The 21,519-nt window shown below is 37.0% G+C and overlaps 2 protein-coding genes across 5 annotated transcripts in view; one reads left to right on the top strand and one right to left on the bottom strand.

The window, feature by feature from the left end:
- LOC134825538 (unconventional myosin-X-like) overlaps positions 1–21,519 on the bottom strand; it is a 33,153-nt gene continuing 11,634 nt past the window's right edge. Inside the window, exons 10-47 of one of the 4 annotated variants that reach the window (XM_063837766.1) lie at positions 21,393–21,425; positions 20,225–20,284; positions 19,474–19,570; positions 19,059–19,115; positions 13,605–13,688; positions 13,171–13,269; positions 12,854–13,041; positions 12,424–12,538; positions 12,164–12,234; positions 11,897–11,988; positions 11,611–11,767; positions 11,241–11,349; positions 10,866–11,012; positions 10,528–10,669; positions 10,047–10,171; positions 9,620–9,762; positions 9,315–9,386; positions 9,045–9,160; positions 8,300–8,502; positions 8,031–8,165; positions 7,668–7,781; positions 7,406–7,513; positions 6,957–7,101; positions 6,343–6,462; positions 5,933–6,059; positions 5,598–5,736; positions 5,222–5,384; positions 4,906–5,054; positions 4,474–4,578; positions 4,001–4,172; positions 3,571–3,747; positions 3,211–3,355; positions 2,721–2,940; positions 2,344–2,513; positions 2,004–2,115; positions 1,788–1,875; positions 1,451–1,574; positions 1–1,325 (exon numbers count right to left, since the gene is read on the bottom strand). In XM_063837766.1, the coding sequence (XP_063693836.1) occupies positions 1,194–1,325; positions 1,451–1,574; positions 1,788–1,875; positions 2,004–2,115; positions 2,344–2,513; positions 2,721–2,940; positions 3,211–3,355; positions 3,571–3,747; positions 4,001–4,172; positions 4,474–4,578; positions 4,906–5,054; positions 5,222–5,384; positions 5,598–5,736; positions 5,933–6,059; positions 6,343–6,462; positions 6,957–7,101; positions 7,406–7,513; positions 7,668–7,781; positions 8,031–8,165; positions 8,300–8,502; positions 9,045–9,160; positions 9,315–9,386; positions 9,620–9,762; positions 10,047–10,171; positions 10,528–10,669; positions 10,866–11,012; positions 11,241–11,349; positions 11,611–11,767; positions 11,897–11,988; positions 12,164–12,234; positions 12,424–12,538; positions 12,854–13,041; positions 13,171–13,269; positions 13,605–13,688; positions 19,059–19,115; positions 19,474–19,570; positions 20,225–20,284; positions 21,393–21,425 (4,755 nt within the window). In that variant the 3' untranslated portion in view covers positions 1–1,193. The remainder of the gene's footprint in view (positions 1,326–1,450; positions 1,575–1,787; positions 1,876–2,003; positions 2,116–2,343; positions 2,514–2,720; positions 2,941–3,210; positions 3,356–3,570; positions 3,748–4,000; positions 4,173–4,473; positions 4,579–4,905; positions 5,055–5,221; positions 5,385–5,597; positions 5,737–5,932; positions 6,060–6,342; positions 6,463–6,956; positions 7,102–7,405; positions 7,514–7,667; positions 7,782–8,030; positions 8,166–8,299; positions 8,503–9,044; positions 9,161–9,314; positions 9,387–9,619; positions 9,763–10,046; positions 10,172–10,527; positions 10,670–10,865; positions 11,013–11,240; positions 11,350–11,610; positions 11,768–11,896; positions 11,989–12,163; positions 12,235–12,423; positions 12,539–12,853; positions 13,042–13,170; positions 13,270–13,604; positions 13,689–19,058; positions 19,116–19,473; positions 19,571–20,224; positions 20,285–21,392; positions 21,426–21,519) is intronic. The other 3 variants (XM_063837768.1, XM_063837767.1, XM_063837770.1) reach the window with 3 other exon arrangements.
- LOC134825539 (regulator of telomere elongation helicase 1-like) lies at positions 14,947–17,933 on the top strand. Its single transcript, XM_063837771.1, has 6 exons — positions 14,947–15,035; positions 15,214–15,283; positions 15,439–15,548; positions 15,662–16,582; positions 16,782–16,994; positions 17,136–17,933. The coding sequence occupies exons 1-6, from the start codon at positions 14,967–14,969 to the stop codon at positions 17,799–17,801; spliced, it is 2,049 nt and encodes a 682-aa protein (XP_063693841.1). The 5' UTR covers positions 14,947–14,966; the 3' UTR covers positions 17,802–17,933.

The following is a 21,519-nucleotide window of genomic DNA, read 5'->3' as shown; positions in this document are numbered from 1 at the left end:
TAATTTCAAAATCCAAATTAAAATGTGCAGGTTAACAGATTCAGTAAATAATAATTACTTCATAGGTAAATACAGTGCTGTATTAGTAACTTATATCATCTTTTAGTTTTAATTAAAGAAGCCATGTGTTTCAAGATCTGTTTAAATGATTTGACGACTTTCCTACAATAACAAAATCCTTATCATCTTTCTTTAATTGCGATTTTTACCAATAAAATTACGATTTACCAACAGATTTTATGTATCTGATAATCTATCATCACAATTCATTTCAAAACATGTGCCCAAACCATTTTACGAATATTCGTCTGTGAAAGAATTCCATTAATGTAATCAAAAGAAGACGAGCTTGAAATGTTTCAAATTGTTATTAATGACCAGGGAAAGATGTGTATTTACAAAATTTACATCATGTTCTTAATACTTAAATACACGGTTTGCTATTTTCAATTAAATTACAGATGAGAATCTGGTTGATCGAGTAATCGGCTACTATTCTGATTGGCTCATATTTACGATTAAATCATTAAAAATAATCGACCTTCGCAACTTCTCGGCTGTTAAGATATGGAGTTTAGTGTATTCGGGCGCGACCAAACCAATAATATCAATATAAATAATCATATCCTTCCAATACAAACAGAAAATCATATGAATATGACGCGGTACTAAGTAAAAAGTTGACAATAAAATAATTCATAAACATTGTGTCAACAAAAAGATCAATAATGATGTTTAAGATAAAATTTTCGATTTACTTAAAAACAATATCAAATTTAAAAGAAGGTTAATACAAATGGTGTCGTACAGAACGTATAAAGCTTAGTCATATTAACAATTTTAACAAACTAGGATTATTATACCCAGTCTAACCAACAATAGCATTCATTCAAGAACACATTAGTAAAGATGTTATTAAGTGCTATCAAACATAATTTTAGCTCTGTAAGGCATCCGATCCGGGAAATATTGGAATAATGCCTAAGTTGGATCGGGATAATCTCAAAATACCTTTAGTTGACAGCCTAGACTCTGTACTTTCCAGTCGTTGTTGTTAGTTTAATAAATCTCAAATGGTTAACAAACTGAGCCACACCCTTACCAACATTAAATATATAGAAATCAGTCTTATATAACCGACTAATTATCTAATAAAATCATTAGCAACCAGTCAAATATTTAATTATTTAACTTTAATGTTTCTCTTTTTTCATCTTTACCATGATGCCGATATAGGTTTTCATTAACCGGGCGATGTCTAAAAATTCTGGAGTGTTCATCTCGAGTGGGGCGTGGCCTTCTATCGTTATCTTGAACACATTTACCTGTGGTCAGTTAGATAATTAATTAATTAGGTAATTATAACTTTATTAGCTAATCAAACAATTGATAAATCAGTCCAAAAGTTTACCATTTATATCCAATTTCTAAAAATCGCTTAATTAATTACCTGAGGAGCCCCGAAGCTGATAATACTATCGTAAGTGTGGACTTCAAGAGGTAAGCTCTTCTGTCGAGGGTAAATAGCGATGTCATTCCGTCCGACTGCTAACCATAACTCTGTCTCCCTGAACCTAGGGATGGGCGAGTCACGTGACCAGTATAAATTGTGTGCTGATATTATAGTCTATCCGTTATCAATTAGATAGTAAATATATAAAAAGTTGATTTTAAATTAAATTTGAGCTGCTCACTGAATGTAAATACGTTGCAATTAGTTGGCTAATTGATTATTAATCAGTTAGCTAATTGATTATAAACTACTACCCAAGAAATTGTGTAACTACCTGTTGTCGATGATGAGCACGTCGAATATTCCGTACCCGAAAGCTAGCCATCTGGTTGTGACCTTCAATAATTCTTGTTGGGCAGCACCTGTTAACGGGAGATGTTCATTAGGGGACTAGTATAGAAAAGACAAGGAATCATGAAAACAACTCTCAATTTCACCCCACAGCTTCCTTTCTCCCTCACCCACACACATGAAACATGGCGCCACCTACCTTTGCTAAGCCCAGCCTTAGTTTTCCAATAATCGTTAATAGTATTCTTAACTTTCTCCACTTCCTCCTGCATCAGCAACTCATCTTCCCTCTCTGTGTCTGTGTACAGGTCCTGATGGGGGCCAAAGGTCAGTTACCATACGTTGGTCTTTATAGCTCAGTCAACGAGTGTGCGATTAAGATAAACTTCAGTAGATATCGAGAGAAGAAAATCTCTGACAGATATTCATACGTATTACGTACGTGATGGCCCAAATATTTCAAATTGCAATTTAAATTCTAAGCAAGAGTTGGATTAAAATAATTGTCCTTAAAGCCAGGGGTAGAACTGCTAAAATACCTTGAGTTTGCGAATAGTTCCTTTACCCAACGTCCCCAGTCCTCTCAAAGTACCGGTGTTCTTCCTAGACGAGCTGTACTTAACCTCAGGGAGGGTTACTTTGTAGATATCTGATACGGTAAAGTTCTTCTCAGGGCTGTAGTCTCCGTATAGGTACTGACATCTCAACCCTGGGATAAGACTGACCTCACTATCTGAACTAGTAAGTGAATACTTGGTCGACTGATGGAAACTTAAATCAAAGGGAAATATTTAACTTAGAATATAATAGAATAACATTAACAATACTGAAATAATTGATAAGTTCCGGTCAGCTGATGACGGGTCTCGACTAATCAAATAACTAATTAATTAACTAATTAACTAATAAAACTAACCTGCTAGTTCAGTCAAGGAGACCTTGTCATCAGGACAAAGCCCTCTTCTAATCTGATCACAAACAAACTCGTATAAAAACACAAGCTCTAGCGGATCACATTTAGAGATGTTGAACTCTACGATCCCGAAAAGTTTGAAAAAGACAACCCAGCCCTCTCCTGCTGTTTTACGCTCGAACTTGGCTAGAACGTCGGACATCAGTGTTCTATCTTCTATCACCTAGGAAACAGTAATTTAACAGGAATTATGTATACAAAGTAAATATAAATTAAACTGTTAACGGTTATTTTATTGTAAGAGGGAGCACTTAAACTGTCATCTTCACTTTATTTAAAAAAAGTAAGTGTTGCCTTTTGGTTTTATATCAAAATAAACAAAAAGAAACATCACTTAGAATTAACCCTGGTTACAAGTGCTGTTACAACAATCCAAAGAGACGCACATGAAACCTTGTAAGTAAAAATAAAATACAGATAATACAATATTTACCTTGTAAATGTTGCCCTGTTTCTCGAACAGGGCGTATTTGTTATGTCGTGGGTTGAGCCCCATACCGCTGAGGAGCCGCGCAACTGCCACACGTGCAGTTAATGTGGGTGTTACCGCGATCTTACAGTTCCATCCACCGTAACAACTGGTTAATAGACAGGTAGTTATTTTATTGAAGAGAGGGAACATTCTCCTACACACAGGCCAATGGTCTAAACAAATGTTGAAATTTATCAAATGAGAAGATTATAAATGAGTTCTTACACTAATCTTCTCATTTGATAAATTTCAAAGAAGATTAGTGTAAGAAATCATTTATAATGGTATCGATGTCAGTATGGATAAAGTTAATTGACAAACCTAATGCTAGCAGGCATGTCCTTGAGGAACATGAGTTTCTTCAGTTCCTCCCTGCTGGGCACGTACTCTCTCTGTTTCACCCCCGAAGAGAGGAGCCCCTCTGCGTACACTGCAAACTTGTACATCTCCGTACCGGAGTACTTGCAAGTGTTGTGCTGCACGTGGTACTTCAGGTACCTGGCCAGTTAATTAGTTAATTGGATAATTGGTTGTTTAATAGATTTATTAAACTTTTAATTCATGAATCAAACGAAACAATTAGCTAACAATACGTACGCGCACCGGGAGTAAAACTCGTGCTGGAGCTATGTACACATTGTACACTGATCAGTTGGAAATCAATTGAGAAGAGTCAGTTATTTTAACTGGCCTTTAACTGGCACTTGTCCCTTAAACAAAGGAGTTCCCACCAAATATTTCAATCACTAACCTGAGTATCTTCCTGGAGGGTGTATGTGTGATCAGAACACACAACAAGAACATCCAATACCGCAGATTCTGCGGGTTGTCCACATCCCGCACCCAACTAGTCTGCTTTATCAGCTGACAGTACAGCTCGTCTATCAGCAGGGGTGAGTCGAACAATAGTCCCAGCTGTGTTTCTGTGGAGGGTGACGTTAGTTGTGGTGTATTGCTAGTAGGTCACTAGTAACCTTCTAGTAACTCACTAGTAACCTTCTAGTAACTTCCTAGTTCCTAGTAGCCCCCTAGCAACATGTATTGCTTCGTTAGTTCAGTCTTTATGTAATGATTTCGGATACTTTCTTTGCACAATGTACATGTTAAATGTTAATAGAAACCCAATTGTGGGAAATTGAAAATATAAGTTTTATAAGCTCTATTTTAAATTGTTAGAATCGTTATTTTAACTGAATAATCATGACAATATAACAGAAAGTTAACCTATAAAATCGACAGGAGAAGTTGCTCCCTCGTAGTTGAGGAATGACTTGTAGATGGAGACAGCTTGTTCTTGAAGTGAGGTGGCGTTTGTAGCGGAGCATGGTCCTGGAGAGGGGGGTTAGAAGTCTAGATTATTCTATAATATTCTATAGGAGAGAGGGTCAGACAGTGTTTGGATTCTAGAATATTTTAGAATATTCTAGAATATTCTATAGATTTTATTTTAAAAGGGTGTTAGGATCTGAAACACTTTTAAGTTTATGTTTTATATATTAGTAGGAATCTTGACAGAAAGATTTTTTAAGAAAATTAACATTGGTAATTAAACCGATTGATAACTGTTGGACAGTAACAGCAAATAATAAGGCGCCTGAAAAGTAAATAAGCTGCTAATCAGCTCATCTACCAATTAACCAATTAGCAATTAATTACCATAAGGCAGAGCAAGTATAGGTGTTTGTATAGCTGGTTTAGTGTATCTGAGTATGGCGTTAGTTCTGTAAACACTATCTATTTCGTCACTTTGTAAGTTCCTCAGTTCAACAATAAGACGTTCTGTGCGGGTCTGGAACTGTTCCTTGCTGTGGACATAACATTTTGTTAAAGGTTTCGTTATCAGGGGATTCTTTTCATATTCACTGTCGTGACAATCAGGAACCGGACACATTTCAATCACTGATAAAACCATAAAATAAATAATTAAATAATTAAATAATTATGTAATTATCTAATTAATCACGTGACTGACCTTGTGATAACCTCACTGATATCATCAGCCCACTGGTTCGCCTCTGACATGGTCTTAACAGCAAAGTAGTAAGACCTCTTTCTGACATGAATGTAGAAACAGAAGTCCCCTCCATCTTCCACTGGGTTTGTAACCACACACAGGGAGTGGAGCGAGATCTTACCTGGTTATTATCAACTTAATTAATTGGATAATTAGTTAATTATCTCGTTATCATATTGATTGGTAATAATTAAAGATCGGTTTTTAAAATGATAAACAGCTAGCTAAAAAATCATTTGATGAACATCAATGAAGTTAGTTAGTAAAGAGCTAATTTTAATTATAAACACGCAACGCGCTAAATTCTAGCTAGAAGAGAGACAACCAGGAATACCTTCAACAGGACCATCTCTACGTTTAGACATCTCCAACCCTTTCTCAGTGAGGGACACAAACACCTTCCTCCTGATAATCTTGTTCTTGACTAGTGTCATGTAGCCGGAATGTAGCGCGTTTTGTTTCACGTTTATATCCTGAAGTAATATAGAGTATTGTGACGTCATCAGATTATTGCAGTGTGACGTCATCAGTGTGACGTCATCAAAGGTATTTCATTAACTCGGTCATCAGTATCAGTATAAGTAAGACGAATACCTTGAAAATTAAACAGATTAGTTTTATAAACATCATGCAGGTATAATTAAATAATCATATAATTATAATTATTACCTGGGGTGAGAGCAGGTCTATCCACCTGAACATCTCATCACTATCCTCAGCAGCAAAGTAGTGTAACCTATCATTAGTTATAACACAAAACACGTGGTTCTCTGCCTTGTCTTCTATCCGGTTACAGCTGAGGAAAGTAACGTTATCAGTTGTAGTGACGTCATCAGTTGTAGTGACGTCATCAGTGGTAGTGTAATGATATTTGGTGACCTTCTATTTTTTAGCTACCCTCCTAAACTTTTAACTTGCTAGTAAGTAGTAACCCGCTGGTAACCCTATTTACTCGAGAGTAAGCAGGCACTAGTAAACTAGTAACCTCCTAGTAACCTCCTAGTAACCTATTGGTAACCCCCTAGTAACTACCTAGTAACCTCCTAGTAACCTCCTAGTAACCTCCTAGCAACACCTACCTCTCTAGCTCCATAAGATCTATACTCGCTATAGCGTTTCTAGGGTTCATCTCCTCTTTCATCGTGTGTAACAACTCATCAGGTGTTCCGTGTACGTCTCTTAGTATTCTTAACCAGGACCTGGGAGGGGTGTTATTAATTTACTTAATAACTTACTTAGGAGAGGGTGTTATTAATTTACTTAATAACTTACTTAACATTAAGAGGGGGTGTTATCAATTTACTTAATAACATACTTAGAAAAGATGTTATTAATTTACTTAATAACTTATTTAAATGATATGTTATTTATTAACTTAATAACTCATTAGGAAGAGATGTTTTTCATTTACTTACTAACCTACTTAGGAGAGGGTGTTATTAATTTACTTAATAACTTATTAATTTACTTAATAACTTATAACTGTTATTAATTTACTCAATAACTTACTTAAATGATATGTTATTTATTAACTTAATTACTCATTAGGAAGAGATGTTATTCATTTACTTACTAACCTACTTAGGAAAGGGTGTTATTAATTTACTTAATAACTTATAACTTACTTAGAAAAGATGTTATTAATTTACTTAATTTATCATTGGTTGATTCAAATATGTAAATAAAAGCAAACCTATGCTCGTTCTCGTCCTCAGCTATAATCTCGTAAGTTCTATCAGGAGTCACAATACCAATATAGTTACTCTTGTTCTTATCTAGATTGTTCTCGAGGATCTTTACAGCTTGCCGTAGGTTTATACTTCCCTTTGATTCTCCACCTGGCAGCGAGGTAGGGGTTAGTGCTGTGTTAGAATGTGAGCTGAATTCCTGGTAAGCCTTGGGTTTCCTTTTTTGCAGGAGAGATATGTAATCTACAACCATGACAACCTCCGAATTTATCAAATTTCTTACAATACATATCGCTCAAACTGTAATAAATGTCACGAGTAATATTACACTAATTCAGTGTGGTGTAACAGTTGCAACACCAACGTTCAGAACAGATTCATGACAACACACAGTGGGAGAATCAAGTCACTAACACTGATGACGTCACAACACAAACTGAAATGGGAGAATTACCTTCAAACTCGAAGTAGCTGAGAGTAGTGTTCTGTAGAATGAAGAAACGGGGCAGCCAGTTTCTCCTTGACAAGGTTCCTTTACCACCACCCTTCTTACGTAGCCAACCTTGATTTTCGGTGTTAATATATGACAAAGTAATAACTTTTTATTAATTAATTTTATTAATTACTCTTTTAACATACTTAATCAAATCACTTTTGATCACTTAATTCATCAACAGAATTGTAGCTTAGTTTTTTATCTCACGATCTCGATTAACCTGATTTCAAGTAGTCCTGTTTAGCGTTGAATATCAAAAGTGAGTCTCCCTGTAGGATACAGAACTTTTGTTTCCATCTGCTCACCATGCTTGCTTCACGGACTTTAAGGTATCCTGGAGAAAAAATATTTAAACTATGTCGCTTCAAAACGTAGTAAGGTATTAAATAACTTGTTGTTATTCCATTTATTTACAACAATGTATAGTGTGCTAGAAGCTGACATTGCTCCAATTTTCATATGAGAGTAAATAAGAGATGCAATAGTAGGGCCACAATTACATTCTTAATAAATGAGTCCGGACAAACCCATCCAATTAACAACTCATTAGCTAATTAACAGACTAATTGTCTGGTAATCTAACCTGCATGAACAGGAGCTAAGTTCTCAGAATCTATATCCGGACCGTCCCCAGCCTCACTCATTGTATCAAAGTTGTCCTGTCCGTGCATGTTAGCGTACACATCTTCATCTTCCTGCTCCAGGTCCCACCATTCGTCTGTGTAGGGAGGACAAGGTTCATATAATTATGTAATAACATTATAATACTTTGTAATATCACATACTAATATAGCTATATCCAACAATAGTGTTCAATACACATTACACGTATTACTTTATTATTGTACCCACCTATAGCCTGCTCAGGTTCTCCATCCTCCATTCCCAGGTGACTATCCAGATCCTGCAAGTGTTTGAACATCTCTTGTTCAGCCTCGTCCAGGGCCACCTCATCGTCTGCCAGGCCCATTTCTTCTGCCTCGGCAGCTTCGGCAGCCAGGATTGCTGCTGCTCTCTCGTCCTCTGCACGCTTCTCTTCTCGCTCTTTCTCCAGTCTGAAGGAGGAAAATCAGTAATGATGATGTAGTGTTATTTCTAGGTGAATATCATTAGTTGGTACATTTTTTATAAGTTTGTATTCCATTAAAAGCGGCGACTGAACAGCACTTTTGTTACAGCTCTTAAAACAAAAAAACCAAATTACTTCTTTATTAGTGGTTCCTTCTTTGTAGGTTTTGTTATCGAATAAAATAAGCTTACAAAACAGCATTTTTGTGTAACGGAGCTCGTTGGTAAAAAAAAGTGGCAGTTAACAATTTATATCATGTAATTAAACTTTTGGATTAAACTTTGAGCGCGTATTTATTTGTTACTTAACGAGCTATTAACGAGCTTTGTTACCAAAGTACTCATCAGAGCGTGCAATATCTTGGTCTACGTCGACTTATGGGCACATAGAAACTGAAATGTCATTTAAAAATCTGATTCAATTTACGAAACATTGACGTTAAATCATAAGTGTCACAGAGGTCATTAAAAGAATTCCAAATCAAACTGATACTTTTGCTGATTGATCAGCAAGAGAATTAAAACAAACCTTTCTTCTTCGAGCCTGATTTTTTCTTCTTCTAGCTTCCTCGCTTCTTCTTCTCGTCTCTTCTTTTCCAGTTCTTCCATCTTTCTCATGGCTTCTCTCATCCTCTCTTCTTCGATCTATTTTCAGGTATGTATTTTTTAGAAATGACATGCATAGAAAAGTTATCATGCAGCTGATAGATTCTTCATTGAAAATTGATATAACGTCTCCTTATCTTAGAGACCAACTTAATGTAACAGTACTATACAAATAAAAGAGGATTAAACTCACCTTCTTTCGCTCTTCTTCTTCCTTCTTTCTTGCAGCTTCTTCTTCTTCCAACTCTTTACGCAGCTGATCCGCCTGTGATTGTGTAGGTTATAGATAAGACAATGATTATAGAGAGTTTAACTTAAACCAAATAAATACATTCTTCATAATCTACAACTGTTATCAATCTTCAAACATTTTCCTGTATGATTTAGTAAGCTGTGCATTCTAAAAATCGTAATAAAAGACAAAATAATATATGAATTATGAGTGGCTAAAAAGTATGCCAGATTTGAGTCCCTCCTTATTTTAAACTTCCCACGTACCTCCTGTTCTTGAGCCTCCTTCCTGAGACGCTCCATCTCCGCGCGCCTCGCTTCCAGAGCCTGGCGCTGTGATTCCAACTCTGCTTCCAGACGTGCGCACTTCTCCGCCCACATTTCTGCCACGAGTTGTCGTGCAATGTGTCCTGAGGGGAATAACAGTTGGAGTGACTTCTTTACTTAGGTTAGTCTCTTTTAGAGCGTTATTTTCCTTCTTCCTTTTCTGACTATCCTTGACTAAGCTTACTAAATTGAAGACCACACAGTTGTTAAGTTCAAGTCTGGTCAGTTATCAGTATTTTAAGTAACTATTATTATTTACTAACTTATTTACTAACTTATTATTATTTACTTAGTCTCACTCCTTTTTTAGCACGTTTGGTACTATAAATAGCACTAATCAGACGGAGAAGCACTATAATCAACTTACCTCTGACGTATTTCTGAACGACAAGAGCAGCTGATTTGGTCTGGAGGTAGAGTTTGCGGTAGAGATGGGCTCTGACAATACTTTGTACCTTGATAATGTTATCTAGTCTCTTTCTGTAGTGCATTCTGAGAGGGAGGGAGGTTTGAAAATCTAGATATTAGGATCAAATTTGGAACTGCATTGACAAAATTCATATAATTATACATATTAGTACATATTATAATTTAAGGAATGTGGGAAGGTTACAAACATCCTTACCCATGGTAAAACGTTCAAACTTTTATACTCGTAGTGAATCATTTAAAGAACGTACTAGTTTTCGATAGAATTAAAAATAACATGACCGTTTTTTGAAACGTTAAAACCAATTGGACTGCAAGAACTTAAAACATGCAAAAATTCTCCGTATCCAACTAAAATTATGCATCTGATTAAAACTTTCATTTAATTATACTGTAAATTAGTTGAACAGTAAACTCACCTAGCAATGGCTCCACGCCAGTGTTTCTGTATCATGGTAGCAGCTGATCCCAAGATAATCACTCGCTGTTGTTCTAGAACATTCTCCAAGGTCTCCTTCATAAACACTTTTGTTTTACCTGCCTGCCACTCTTTCTCTGACGCTGAGATAAAGTTTGTGTTGAGAATGGTCGAACTCAGGATTTGTTGTTTCGAAATGTAATGGTTATGGAACAACGCAGCTGACTTGACATTTATGAGGATAAGTATGAGCAACTTTAGTGATACAAATAAAATATTAGTGATTAATGCCAAGTGGTTTAAGTCCCAACTTTAGTGAAACACTGTTCCCAAAATTACCGTTTTTAGTTAGATAAAGAGAGACTTTATCTTTAGCATCTTTAGTGTAGATAGCAGCTAGGAGAGGTTGGTATCTGGAGCAGAAGTCAGCGTATAATCTTCTTACTGGGTATCCTGACCTTCTGATTACAACCGTCTGCATCATTCCTGAGATAATAATTAAATTAGTCTACATTCCTGAGAATTAAATATAGTAAAATCAAATAATATTATTATATTATATTTATAATAAATGTGACTCATAATGGGGACGGGTTTTGTTTGAGTCATTTAAAAATATGTAAAGTCCAAATTCAAAACGAACCCGCACGTAGTCGATTAATTATTAAGTTACAGTTAATTGAAATTACCATGATGTATAAATTAATTAGTTACCTGAATATCTGAGTTGGTTGATCATAAGCTGGTTCTGGAAATTGTTAGATTGTTTTGTAGCGTTGGGTTTTACACAACGGATGAAGAAAGGGTTAGACGCGGAGAGAGTCTGAAAATGTTAACAATGAAATGTAATAAAGTCAATGTTATGAAATTTGTTGTACATTTCGTGTGTTTACATGAATATTAATGTTTACTAATAACACTTCTTATCTACATTAACAGCCCAATACAATCAAAACAAAGTTCTGATTACGTCAAAACACAACTGATGACGTCACAGTATATATGATGACGTCACCACACAACTGATGACGTCACCACACAACTGATAACGTCACCACACATCTGATTACGTCACAGCATGTACCGTCATGAGAGAAGAGAGACTCTCTTTGAAGGAGGAAGCTACAGTTGCAGATTTGGGTTTACCCCGTCCTCCTCTCTCTGATGAGAGTTTCACTCCCTCAAACAGATCGTACATAAAGTCTGATTTACTGTCTTTCAGCAGCGTAATAAGGTCGTCCCTATGATAAATAATTGATTGACTATTATTATTATTCAGTACATTTAAAAATAATGTGGTAGAAAAAATGTCTTTTCGATTTGGCCATATGTCATTTTACGAATTTCGTTAGACAGTTTATGTGATTTACCTGAAAGAGCCCCTGTTTTTCTCTAAGAACCCAACTGTGTTGTAAACAACGTCACCTGCGTAATGTCTGATTCCAAAATCTGACCCTGTAATCTTTATTAAGTGTTGTCAGTTAACAAAATAAACAAATAGATAACGAGATTCGCTAGGAATGGAAGCGGAAATTGTTAACAGGGAAATGCAAGATAACAGAGAAATATAGAGTTGAGATAATTGTTAAACCAGTTTCCGCTATTCCAGCAAGCAGAGGATATTTTACCTAACTAACCTTAGGTTTGATGTAGAAGGTGTTTTTAGCGTTAGCGTTGTGCAACTTTTCAAGCATGCTTTTATCAGTTCCTGTAAAATAGTCAGTAAAATTTTCCAACATTACCAATTATTCATCTTACGAACTTGCAATTACCAATTTGAAAGTCATCAGCGACAATTTTAATTTATATTATTAACTGTATGTATAATTTTGAAACTTCTGAAATTAGAAACTACATTTTATACTAAATATTTCCTTGTGTTTGAGTTTATACAGACCTTTAGGGAACCTGCTCTCCTCATCTATAATGGAGAATATGCCCATTTTCCTCTCCACTAACTGAATGCAGCCGGCATTGTCCGTCCAGTCTATATCACTCCAGGGTATTCCTTCCTGAGCACAAGTTCCAATTAATACTAACATTAATACTATCAACGAATTGAGTGAGATTATTGGAGATCCGAGATTATTGGTCAGTTAAATTACCAATTATCACTATGATATAGCTCAGTCTGCTGTATGAGAAAAGATCTGCGCTTTAAAATGGCTCGTATTACTCTTAACTGCTGTGATAATCAATTATATCCCGCTGAATCTCTAATCCCACTTCATATCCCACCGTATGTCCTCATACCCGGCCACAAAGATGCCCCTTCTAGAGCCCCTAAATTCCCCGTCTAGAGCAACCCTCTCACCAATAAAACAAACCTGGTTATACTCCAGCTGCTCCAAAGAGAAGATATGTTTGTTGAAATACTGCTGTAGTTTCTCGTTCGCAAAGTTGATGTTGAACTGTTCGAATCTGTTAACTTGGAAGTTCTCGAACCCAAATATGTCCAGCACACCGATTGAGGAGAAGGGAGGTTTGGGGGACTTTATACGCGAGTTTATACGCTCTGTAGAGAGGGCACGGTTATCAAGTTGGTTACTTTTGATCCAAATGTTGGCAATCTTGAGAAATCTTAACCGCATCACCTTAAGATATTTTCATGATCAAACAAACAAACATAATTTGAAACACTAACGGATGATCCAGTCGAAGAGATGTGAGTACACCGCCATGGTTATAGAGTCCCGGCTGCCTATAGCCTGGTCTTCGTTCAGTGGAGAGAGGAATACTTCCCCTGATAACCAATTTTAATTGGTTTGTTGTGACACGTGATATTAAAATGGATCTTTCTAAAACAAGCAATAAAATATGATCAATGATCTACATTCAACAGAGTTATGACTTATCGAGTAACACTATTGAATTTAACTGCATCTAATTATAAAATACATTGGGAGGGAGACATTCGCTTTTTTGGGGTACTTGATAGTGAAAATGATGCTCCCTTCCCCTCCACCTCCTAGTAACCTCACTTACCCCTCATTTCCCTCCTAGTAACTTCACTTACCCCTCATTTCCCTCCTAGTAACCTCACTTACCCCTCATTTCCCTCCTAGTAACCTCACTTACCCCTCATTTCCCTCTTGTTGTGTGTAAGCGACTCTATCAACTGCTCCGTGTTAACACTCAGGAACTGAGCAGCTTTCTCCACAGCTGCAAGGTGGAATATTGTATTAGATAACAGTAACAGTAATTGAGAATATTATCAATAACCAGTGGGTGCTTCAACATCAAATGTCACTTGGTGCTTTAACAAATACCAAGAGTTTCAACATTAGGTTAGCATACAACTTGCTCTCGATAATGGTTCGGAAGATAATGCTAAGATGATGCTCGTTTCGCTCATTCCATTCATCGCATGAACTGTATTTCATTTCACACTGATTTAGACACACACACAATCACGGATCTCACAGCTGTTTTAACACACACACAATTATTATCATTAGATAAGGAGCTATCTAGTTATCAGATAAGCCCAATCCTTCACTATTTGTGTTTTTAGCATACAGTTTGTCTACCAATAGCTAGTGCAACATTGGTTTTCTGTGAATCGCAGTCATTATACATCCACAAACATCAACAAACATCAACAAACCTCTCGCCCGTTTTAATTTACTGCTGGAGACAGTGATATACAGTTCCTTTTTCTATTCATTTTATATTTATTTCTGGTATACAGTTTCAGTAACAGTTCGAGTAAGATTCTAGAATAATATTGCTAGACGGTTCATGACAGTTAAACGACAGGAAACATGACCAGAACTGTAGATCATATGTTGCATTACGTATTCTTTTTAATCTGTTCGTGACACGTGAAGCCTGATTATAAGTTGTACTAATACTATGTTCTACTGCCATAAATTGTTTTACTTTTCGTTTATCGTATGGCACACCCTCTCGATTTTCTCTACACTTGTGGTTCAGGATAATATTCATTCCCCATTTCTAATACTGGTACAATGTTGGGTACTTCCCACGCACAATATTCTACTGAAACGTTTAAACTTTCGAGTCCCATATTATGTACAAGGTACATAATATATGTACAATGTACAAAATATATGTACATAATATTACGTGATGCAGATATTGTGATGACGGCGCATACATGACGCTTTATGGTGCTTCTATTTTAACTGTAATTAGAGGATTACTCGCCAGTTTACTTGTTGAGATTCATCCTCTTGTTAGGCTGTTTGGACTATGCCCGGGTCTGGTTTCTTGTTTCAGTCCGCCCTCAATCCTCATGCATGGACTCCTGGTTCAATTTTAGGGGTACTGTCACCTGTTTTGTTGACTCCTTGCCGTCATATCTTACTTTATTTGTCGCTGTTGCCATGTTTCCCGCCATCATATTAGCGTTTATACATGAACATTGAAACACTGCTAACTTGATATTATTAGGGGACCTATAACATAATCTGCAATATGGAGAGTGTCACTGTTCAAGTTGAAGATGTTCCGGTTAAGTTCCCTTTCAAACCATACCCCTGTCAGGTTCGTTTATTTTGTAATTAATGGAAATTGCCATAAAATAAGCCAAATGGCCGCTGCCAAAATGTTGATACTATTTTTATTGGAAATTTAAAAAACCAAATATGCGACCAAAGTCTTGAATATTAGTTTATCAGATTGACTAGAATCTAGATGTACTATCACTCTGTTAATTTCCCAGGTAAAGTACATGAGTGCAGTGATAAGAGCACTAAACTGTAGTGGTAACGCTATATTGGAATCTCCTACTGGTAAGTTATAGGTCTAAACAGTCATATATTCAGGGTTGAGGCTGGCAATTTAGTCGTCATGATTATAAGCCAAGTATTTTATTTTCCCGCTCATTTCCAGATGATTTTGATACAAATTTAAATATTTAGAGATAATAAAATCGTTTAAACTGCAGGAACTGGTAAGACGCTGGCAATGTTATGTTCTCTGTTGTCATGGAGACCGAGTCAGGAAAATCCTCCTAAGATACTGTTCGCTTCCAGGACTCACTCTCAACTCTCACAGGTACTTTCTGATTGGTTGCCTTGAGTCACGTGACTGAAATGCTCCTCTCAGATCGGTTAGTTTGTGTCACGTGATCAGAATATTATTGGCTACCACCCACTGTCTCCCCACAGGTAGCACAAGAGATCTCCTCCCTGGCCCCCCTCTACCCTGGTATCTGCGTCTCCCTGCTCGCATCACGTGAACAGTACTGTCTCCACCCCACCGTCTCCACCTACCACAACGTCTCCCAGTCCTCCGCGTGCCGTTCTGCTGTCTCCTCCAGCTCCTGTACTCACTACACTAACTACAAGAAGTTTTCTAAACCCCCTGTGGATACTGTCAGGGATATAGAGGATTTTGTAGCGGGGTGCGCGGCGCACAAGACGTGTCCGTACTACTCCGCGCAGTTCTTAGCGCAAAGCGCTGATGTAGTGCTCCTTCCTTACAATTATCTAACAGATAGGAACCTTCAACACAGGTTCAAGTCCCTGATTAACGACTCTATTATAGTGTTTGATGAGGCTCACAACATCACTAAGTTTTGTGAGAATGGCTACACGTTTGCACTTCCTGCCTCAGAGATGAACGGAGCACTTGATGCTCTGGAGGGTTCAGAAGCAGCAGAGAAGTGTCAGCAGATTTGTGGGTTTTTGGAAGAGTTCTACGATCATGGTTACCAGTCATCTTTCTTCCAGTTCTTTGAGAGTTTCGTCTCGTTTGATGACGTGAAGTATTTGAGAGGAGCTGATAATGATAACAACCAGGGACTAAACGAACTGATAACCTTCCTAGAAAACATACTTGATATAATAGACAGCAAAACAACTGACTCTTACAACCTTCTCTACGAGAGTGAGACCCAGAGTCTAGTCTGTGTGTGTCTGGATCCTAGCATCTCCTTGAAGACACTAAAGAAGTTCACAACGCGGTCCCTTATCATCACCAGTGGGACTATATCTCCTCTGTCCAGCCTCATCAAGGAGCTGGATACGGAGTTTACAGAGGTGCTTAGGAATGATCATGTGATCAAGCCATGTCAAGCGCTGGTTCAGGTAAATTTCCTTTTGATAGTCGCATTATTGTGTCAATCTTATCAACGCAGCGACTTCAACTTGTGGAATTACGACGTTTACATATTAGTATGACCTGATAATTTTAACTCGTATCCACCTCTTTCTGTTTCAAATTTGTGGGTTTGATGACGGATAACATTATTCGAAGACACTTTTACAATATCCCAAATATTACCAGGTTGTAACAAGAGGTTCAGATGGAGAAACACTTCAATCTTCCTTTAAGAACAGGAGCTCAGAAACCTACCTCCGTTCCCTTGGTAACAGTCTGATAAACTATTTCCGGGTCATCCCTGCTGGGGTTCTGGTATTCTTCCCTTCTTATACAGCCATGGATATAGCAGTGGGCTTCTGGAGAGAAGAGGGTAATATCTGGAGCTCCATGCAACAGGTTAGTTCTGTGCTGTTTTTTGTCTTCTTCAGCGATTAAGTTTTCAAATTATTTGTTTAGTCAGTTTTTAAAACAGCAACAATTCGTATAAAAGATACTCACGATTTCGACTGCCGTATAATTAAACTGATTGTACCCCAGATCAAGTCGTTGCACGTGGAAGCGAGAAACAAAGAGTACTTTCACCGATCCCTAAAACGTTACGAGTACGATTGTACCAGTGCCACACCCAGAGGGGCTGTTCTCTTTGCAGTGTGTAGAGGGAAGCTTGCGGAGGGAGTAGACTTGAAAGAAGAAAAAAGCAGAGGGGTGATAATAGTTGGTATACCTTACACCTACATGAACGACCCACTAGTAGCCATGAAGATGGAATACCTGGATAGAAGGAAGATAGGAGGGAAAGCCTGGTACCAACACACAGCGTTCAGAGCTGTAAACCAGGCTTTGGGTAGAGCTATACGACACCAACATGACTACGGGGTGATGTTACTGTTAGATGAGCGTTTTGCAGACAATACTGACATGCTTCCTGCGTGGATATCTCAGAGTGTGGAGGTGGTACCACAGTTTGGGAGCTCTATTAAAACCACAGCACAGTTCTTCAAGTTCCACAACATCTCACCTCCTGCTGATACGTACTACAGCAGGTTTACTAAAGGAGAACAGGGGTTGAGACAGGGAATAAAGTGGATGGAGTTTCCGGTGTTAACTAGCAGTTATACTGTTTTGAAGACAGTGTTGGGACTTTTATATACTGTGTGTATCACATTTGTTAGGGGCCTTATGTTTTTAATGAGATCTAGGTGATACCAGGGACTATGAGGGACTGCAGTATGAAGTTGATATTATATGCTAATTGTTTATTGATACTGGTAGGGTGCTGGATGTTAACTTTGTAATTTAATGCTCACATTTCTTCAAATCAACATGTTTGGTGAACCTTCTACTCTTTCAGTTTGTACTTACATATGTACAGTTGCAAAGTCGATGTGTTAATTTTCCTCAACTCAACAAGTGCGACGACTTATTTTCTTAATACGAGAAATAACGTTAGCCTGTCTTTAATCGACTCAAATAATATTACCACCTTCCCCAAACTAATTTTCCTCGACAGCGCGCGATCAATGCGCTGATAACGAAACGGTGGACTCAATCTCGGGTCCCCAATTTTGACCGTCCCTTTTGACCGTGAAAATGTCCCATTCCACTTCTCCAGATACACAATATTGTACAGTGCGGTGTTCCTTTTCATAACATACCATTTTCAATTCAATGCCGCCTGAGGGGAGACCTAATTCGGCACTGTAACTGGGCATGGTCAATTAGGTCACGTCGGGAAAGAGCTGAGCTCACGTGACTTTACTGAGTGCTGCGCGTTGTATTTTAGACAGCAGAATGTCTCCGCGCGTCACTGATATGTCAAACTTACAAAGCCAGCGATACCGCCCTTCATATGTTTTCGAACAAGCGGTCAAGTTTGTTGCAAAAGGAGAAGCGTAGTAAGGAAGTGAAAGTTTATGTAGCGAAGAAGTTACACATTTTTTTCCGTTTAGTGGGCTTCGTCAAAGTTGAGATATAGAAGTGATAATTGTATGATATTTGTGATCGATATTAAGAAGGGCAAGTGGTCACTGATTGCATAAATATGTTGCATTCCGCTACAGGAATGTGTTCATGCACTGCATGGAAGGCTCAGTAATAACACGATCCGATTAAACAAGCAATTTCAGTAGGAGTATACATAAAACATAGCATCAAGTACAGAGAAAGAGCACGGCTACTCTGACTTACTGCAAGAGGGCTATCAGGAATTACGCTTGATATTTCATTACCAGTGATACTAAATATTAACACTGAACTTGACGTGAAATATTTTAATTTAGCACGTCTCAAGCTCGTGCTGTTGCAACAAATTAACAGCAACAAACAATTTACAGGTTTAGGACTACCATTTCGCACGTAAGAGTAATATGTACTTTTTCGACACATGCGCCGTTAGTATTTACACTTCGCAATATTCTATCACACATAGTCTTATCACACATTATCACGCACTCAACTCACATTGCATGTTTTCAACAGTGACATTATCTCCGGCATACATCGTGTTCCCGCACCTGTCTGTAAATATGAACAATATCGCACTACTCACTTTATCACACTTATCACACTTATCACATCACTATATCACGCATTGATCACACTTGGGGCGATCTTATCTTAGTTATTATAATGTTTTTATCACAGCGCACTTGGAACAAAATTTAACTTTAAACCACCCTTTAATCTCACTTCACATTTCCAACTCAAAACTATCATAATACGTTAAATCTAGTTGCTATTCAAAATTAATACCTGGAATTATTTCAAAATGTAATTACTAAAATCATATGCTTCAGAAATAAACATGGTACATGAATCTAATCTTACCCAACTTTAGAAATCCAACTAAAATTCAACTAAATAATACTTTACATACCATCTCTATCAGATATCTGAGCTCCTCCGTCCATATGGAATCTAACATTACCAAGATGTAATATTCCAGCTAGTATCGTTAATATCTCTTCCACTACCTGAACAGTGTACAACTGTCAACAATTGTTATCTTATACAGCGTACTTTTTACTGACAACTCACAACTGTGAACTGTCACACTGACAGTTGTTATCATTAACAAAACCATGATATAATAATGTTATATCATGGCCCCGTCAAGTCTTGATAAAACTCAACATAGGTAGGTAGATATCATGATATCGTAGGATCACATATAAATTGTGTGTCTTGATAGGTGACAATTGATAATATCATATATATAGAGGATTATGGGACACCTGAATTAAGAACTGATCTATACAGTATACATCAGATAAACGATTAACAATATCAACAGGTAATTAGAGTGGTAATGTAAGCTATAAACGAGGGTTGTGATTACCAATAAGTGTGAATTTACACACCCTTATCAAACTAGGTAACACTAGGTAACTCACACTTGTTCACGAGTGTTTATAGTACTACATACTATACTAACTTTAGTACTACTTATCACTAGTTGAGTGTGTCCCACAACCAAGCTCATTGCCTAGAAGTCCTGCATTATTATAATGAACCTGGACATATGTGGCACCTAAAAGCTCCTTAAACCAAAAAACCACTACTTATCACACACATTGTGTGTTTAAGAAGTAAGTTTGGCAGTTAAATTACCACCAGATAAGATTTACCTGATTACTAAGACCCATCACTTCAAAAGAGGTTAGCACTTCCTTATAATCGTTCTTATCCTGCAGAATATAAAGTTAAAACACCTGAATGTTCATTGTAATAATTTATAAGGCTCAATTAAAATAATTAATTAGCAATTCACCATAATCAATTAGATGTTTCAAACAGTGCTTGTGTTCAGCTTGAATCTGTATCAACCCAGAATGAGATTTGCAATAAGCCTAGCTGTAATGAATGCTTAATACTGAGTGCAATTCAATTTAGAAGCAGTAAAATGTGGGTGAGGTTGCAGTTCAGTAATTTCATTCATATTGTCATCATGATCATTCACTCAAATCCACGGTTATTATAATCTATTTTCTTATTGGTATGTGGTCCTAAGCACTGTAGAAGTTGCGTAAGTTTGTAACTATTTAGAAAACGTAGCACTCAGCAACAAAAGAATCGATTAGCAAGCTGTGTTTGCTTGAAAAGAAGAATCTATTTATGGTCAAATAAGAGAACGCAACAAAAGAAAACCTGGAGTATATATAATATGCATATATTCTTTTTGCGTCAATAAAATTTTGACAACATCGAATGGAAAAGCACAGTGATTGTAGTACTATGATCAAAGTTGGGTAATAATAAGTTGGTGGTTGAATCTTATTTGAGACAGTCCCACCTTGGTCTACTCGTGACCGCTAATCACACATCTGATTGGGTGATAGCTGTCACGTGTTGGAAGAGATTGGCACTACTGAGGTAACCCACCAACTTAAAATTATCCCTCTACAATAATAGGCAAACAACGTTTGAAGGTAACCCTTGATAAGAATTTACACGATAAAATACTAAATTAGAAGTTAACAGAATCGTTTATTTGATGTTTTGATGAGTTGCAATTCGCAGTGATTCATGAAATGAATTATACGAAATCAAAATGAACTTGAACCGCTAAACTACCCAGTACCCAGAAAATTCATGTGTAATCGATAGGCTGAAAAGAGTGAAATAAGTTAATAAGAGCACCCAGAAAGATTTATTGAGATGAAAACTGTGAACTACACCGTTCTTAAATCTTGTGTAGGTGCGTGTTTATAAGTAGATATAAGATAGAACTCTAAGATATGTTTAAGGAGATGTAAGGAGATTTAAGGAGATGTTTAAGATCAAATATTCTGTTACCCTTGTTAATTGTTTTAATTCAGCTGGCGTTTCCTGCGAGTTGATGATTAAATAATTACAATGTTCGTTGACTTCCTTGCAAGAAGATGTTTACTACATAAAGATAATTAAATTTCTACTCAAAAGA

This window comes from Bolinopsis microptera, chromosome 13 (assembly GCF_026151205.1).
Source record: "Bolinopsis microptera isolate Bmic1 chromosome 13, MBARI_Bmic_1.0, whole genome shotgun sequence".
NCBI lineage: Eukaryota > Metazoa > Ctenophora > Tentaculata > Lobata > Bolinopsidae > Bolinopsis > Bolinopsis microptera.
Note: the sequence above shows the minus strand (reverse complement) of the source record. Positions and strands in the feature narration are given on the sequence as shown.

Coding starts and splice junctions, on each gene's coding strand:
- LOC134825539 (XM_063837771.1), top strand. CDS start 14,967: ATGGAGAGTGTCACTGTTCAAGTTGAAGATGTTCCGGTTAAGTTCCCT. Junction 15,284..15,438: donor TATATTGGAATCTCCTACTG/GTAAGTTATAGG, acceptor TTTAAACTGCAG/GAACTGGTAAGACGCTGGCA. Junction 16,583..16,781: donor CATGTCAAGCGCTGGTTCAG/GTAAATTTCCTT, acceptor AAATATTACCAG/GTTGTAACAAGAGGTTCAGA.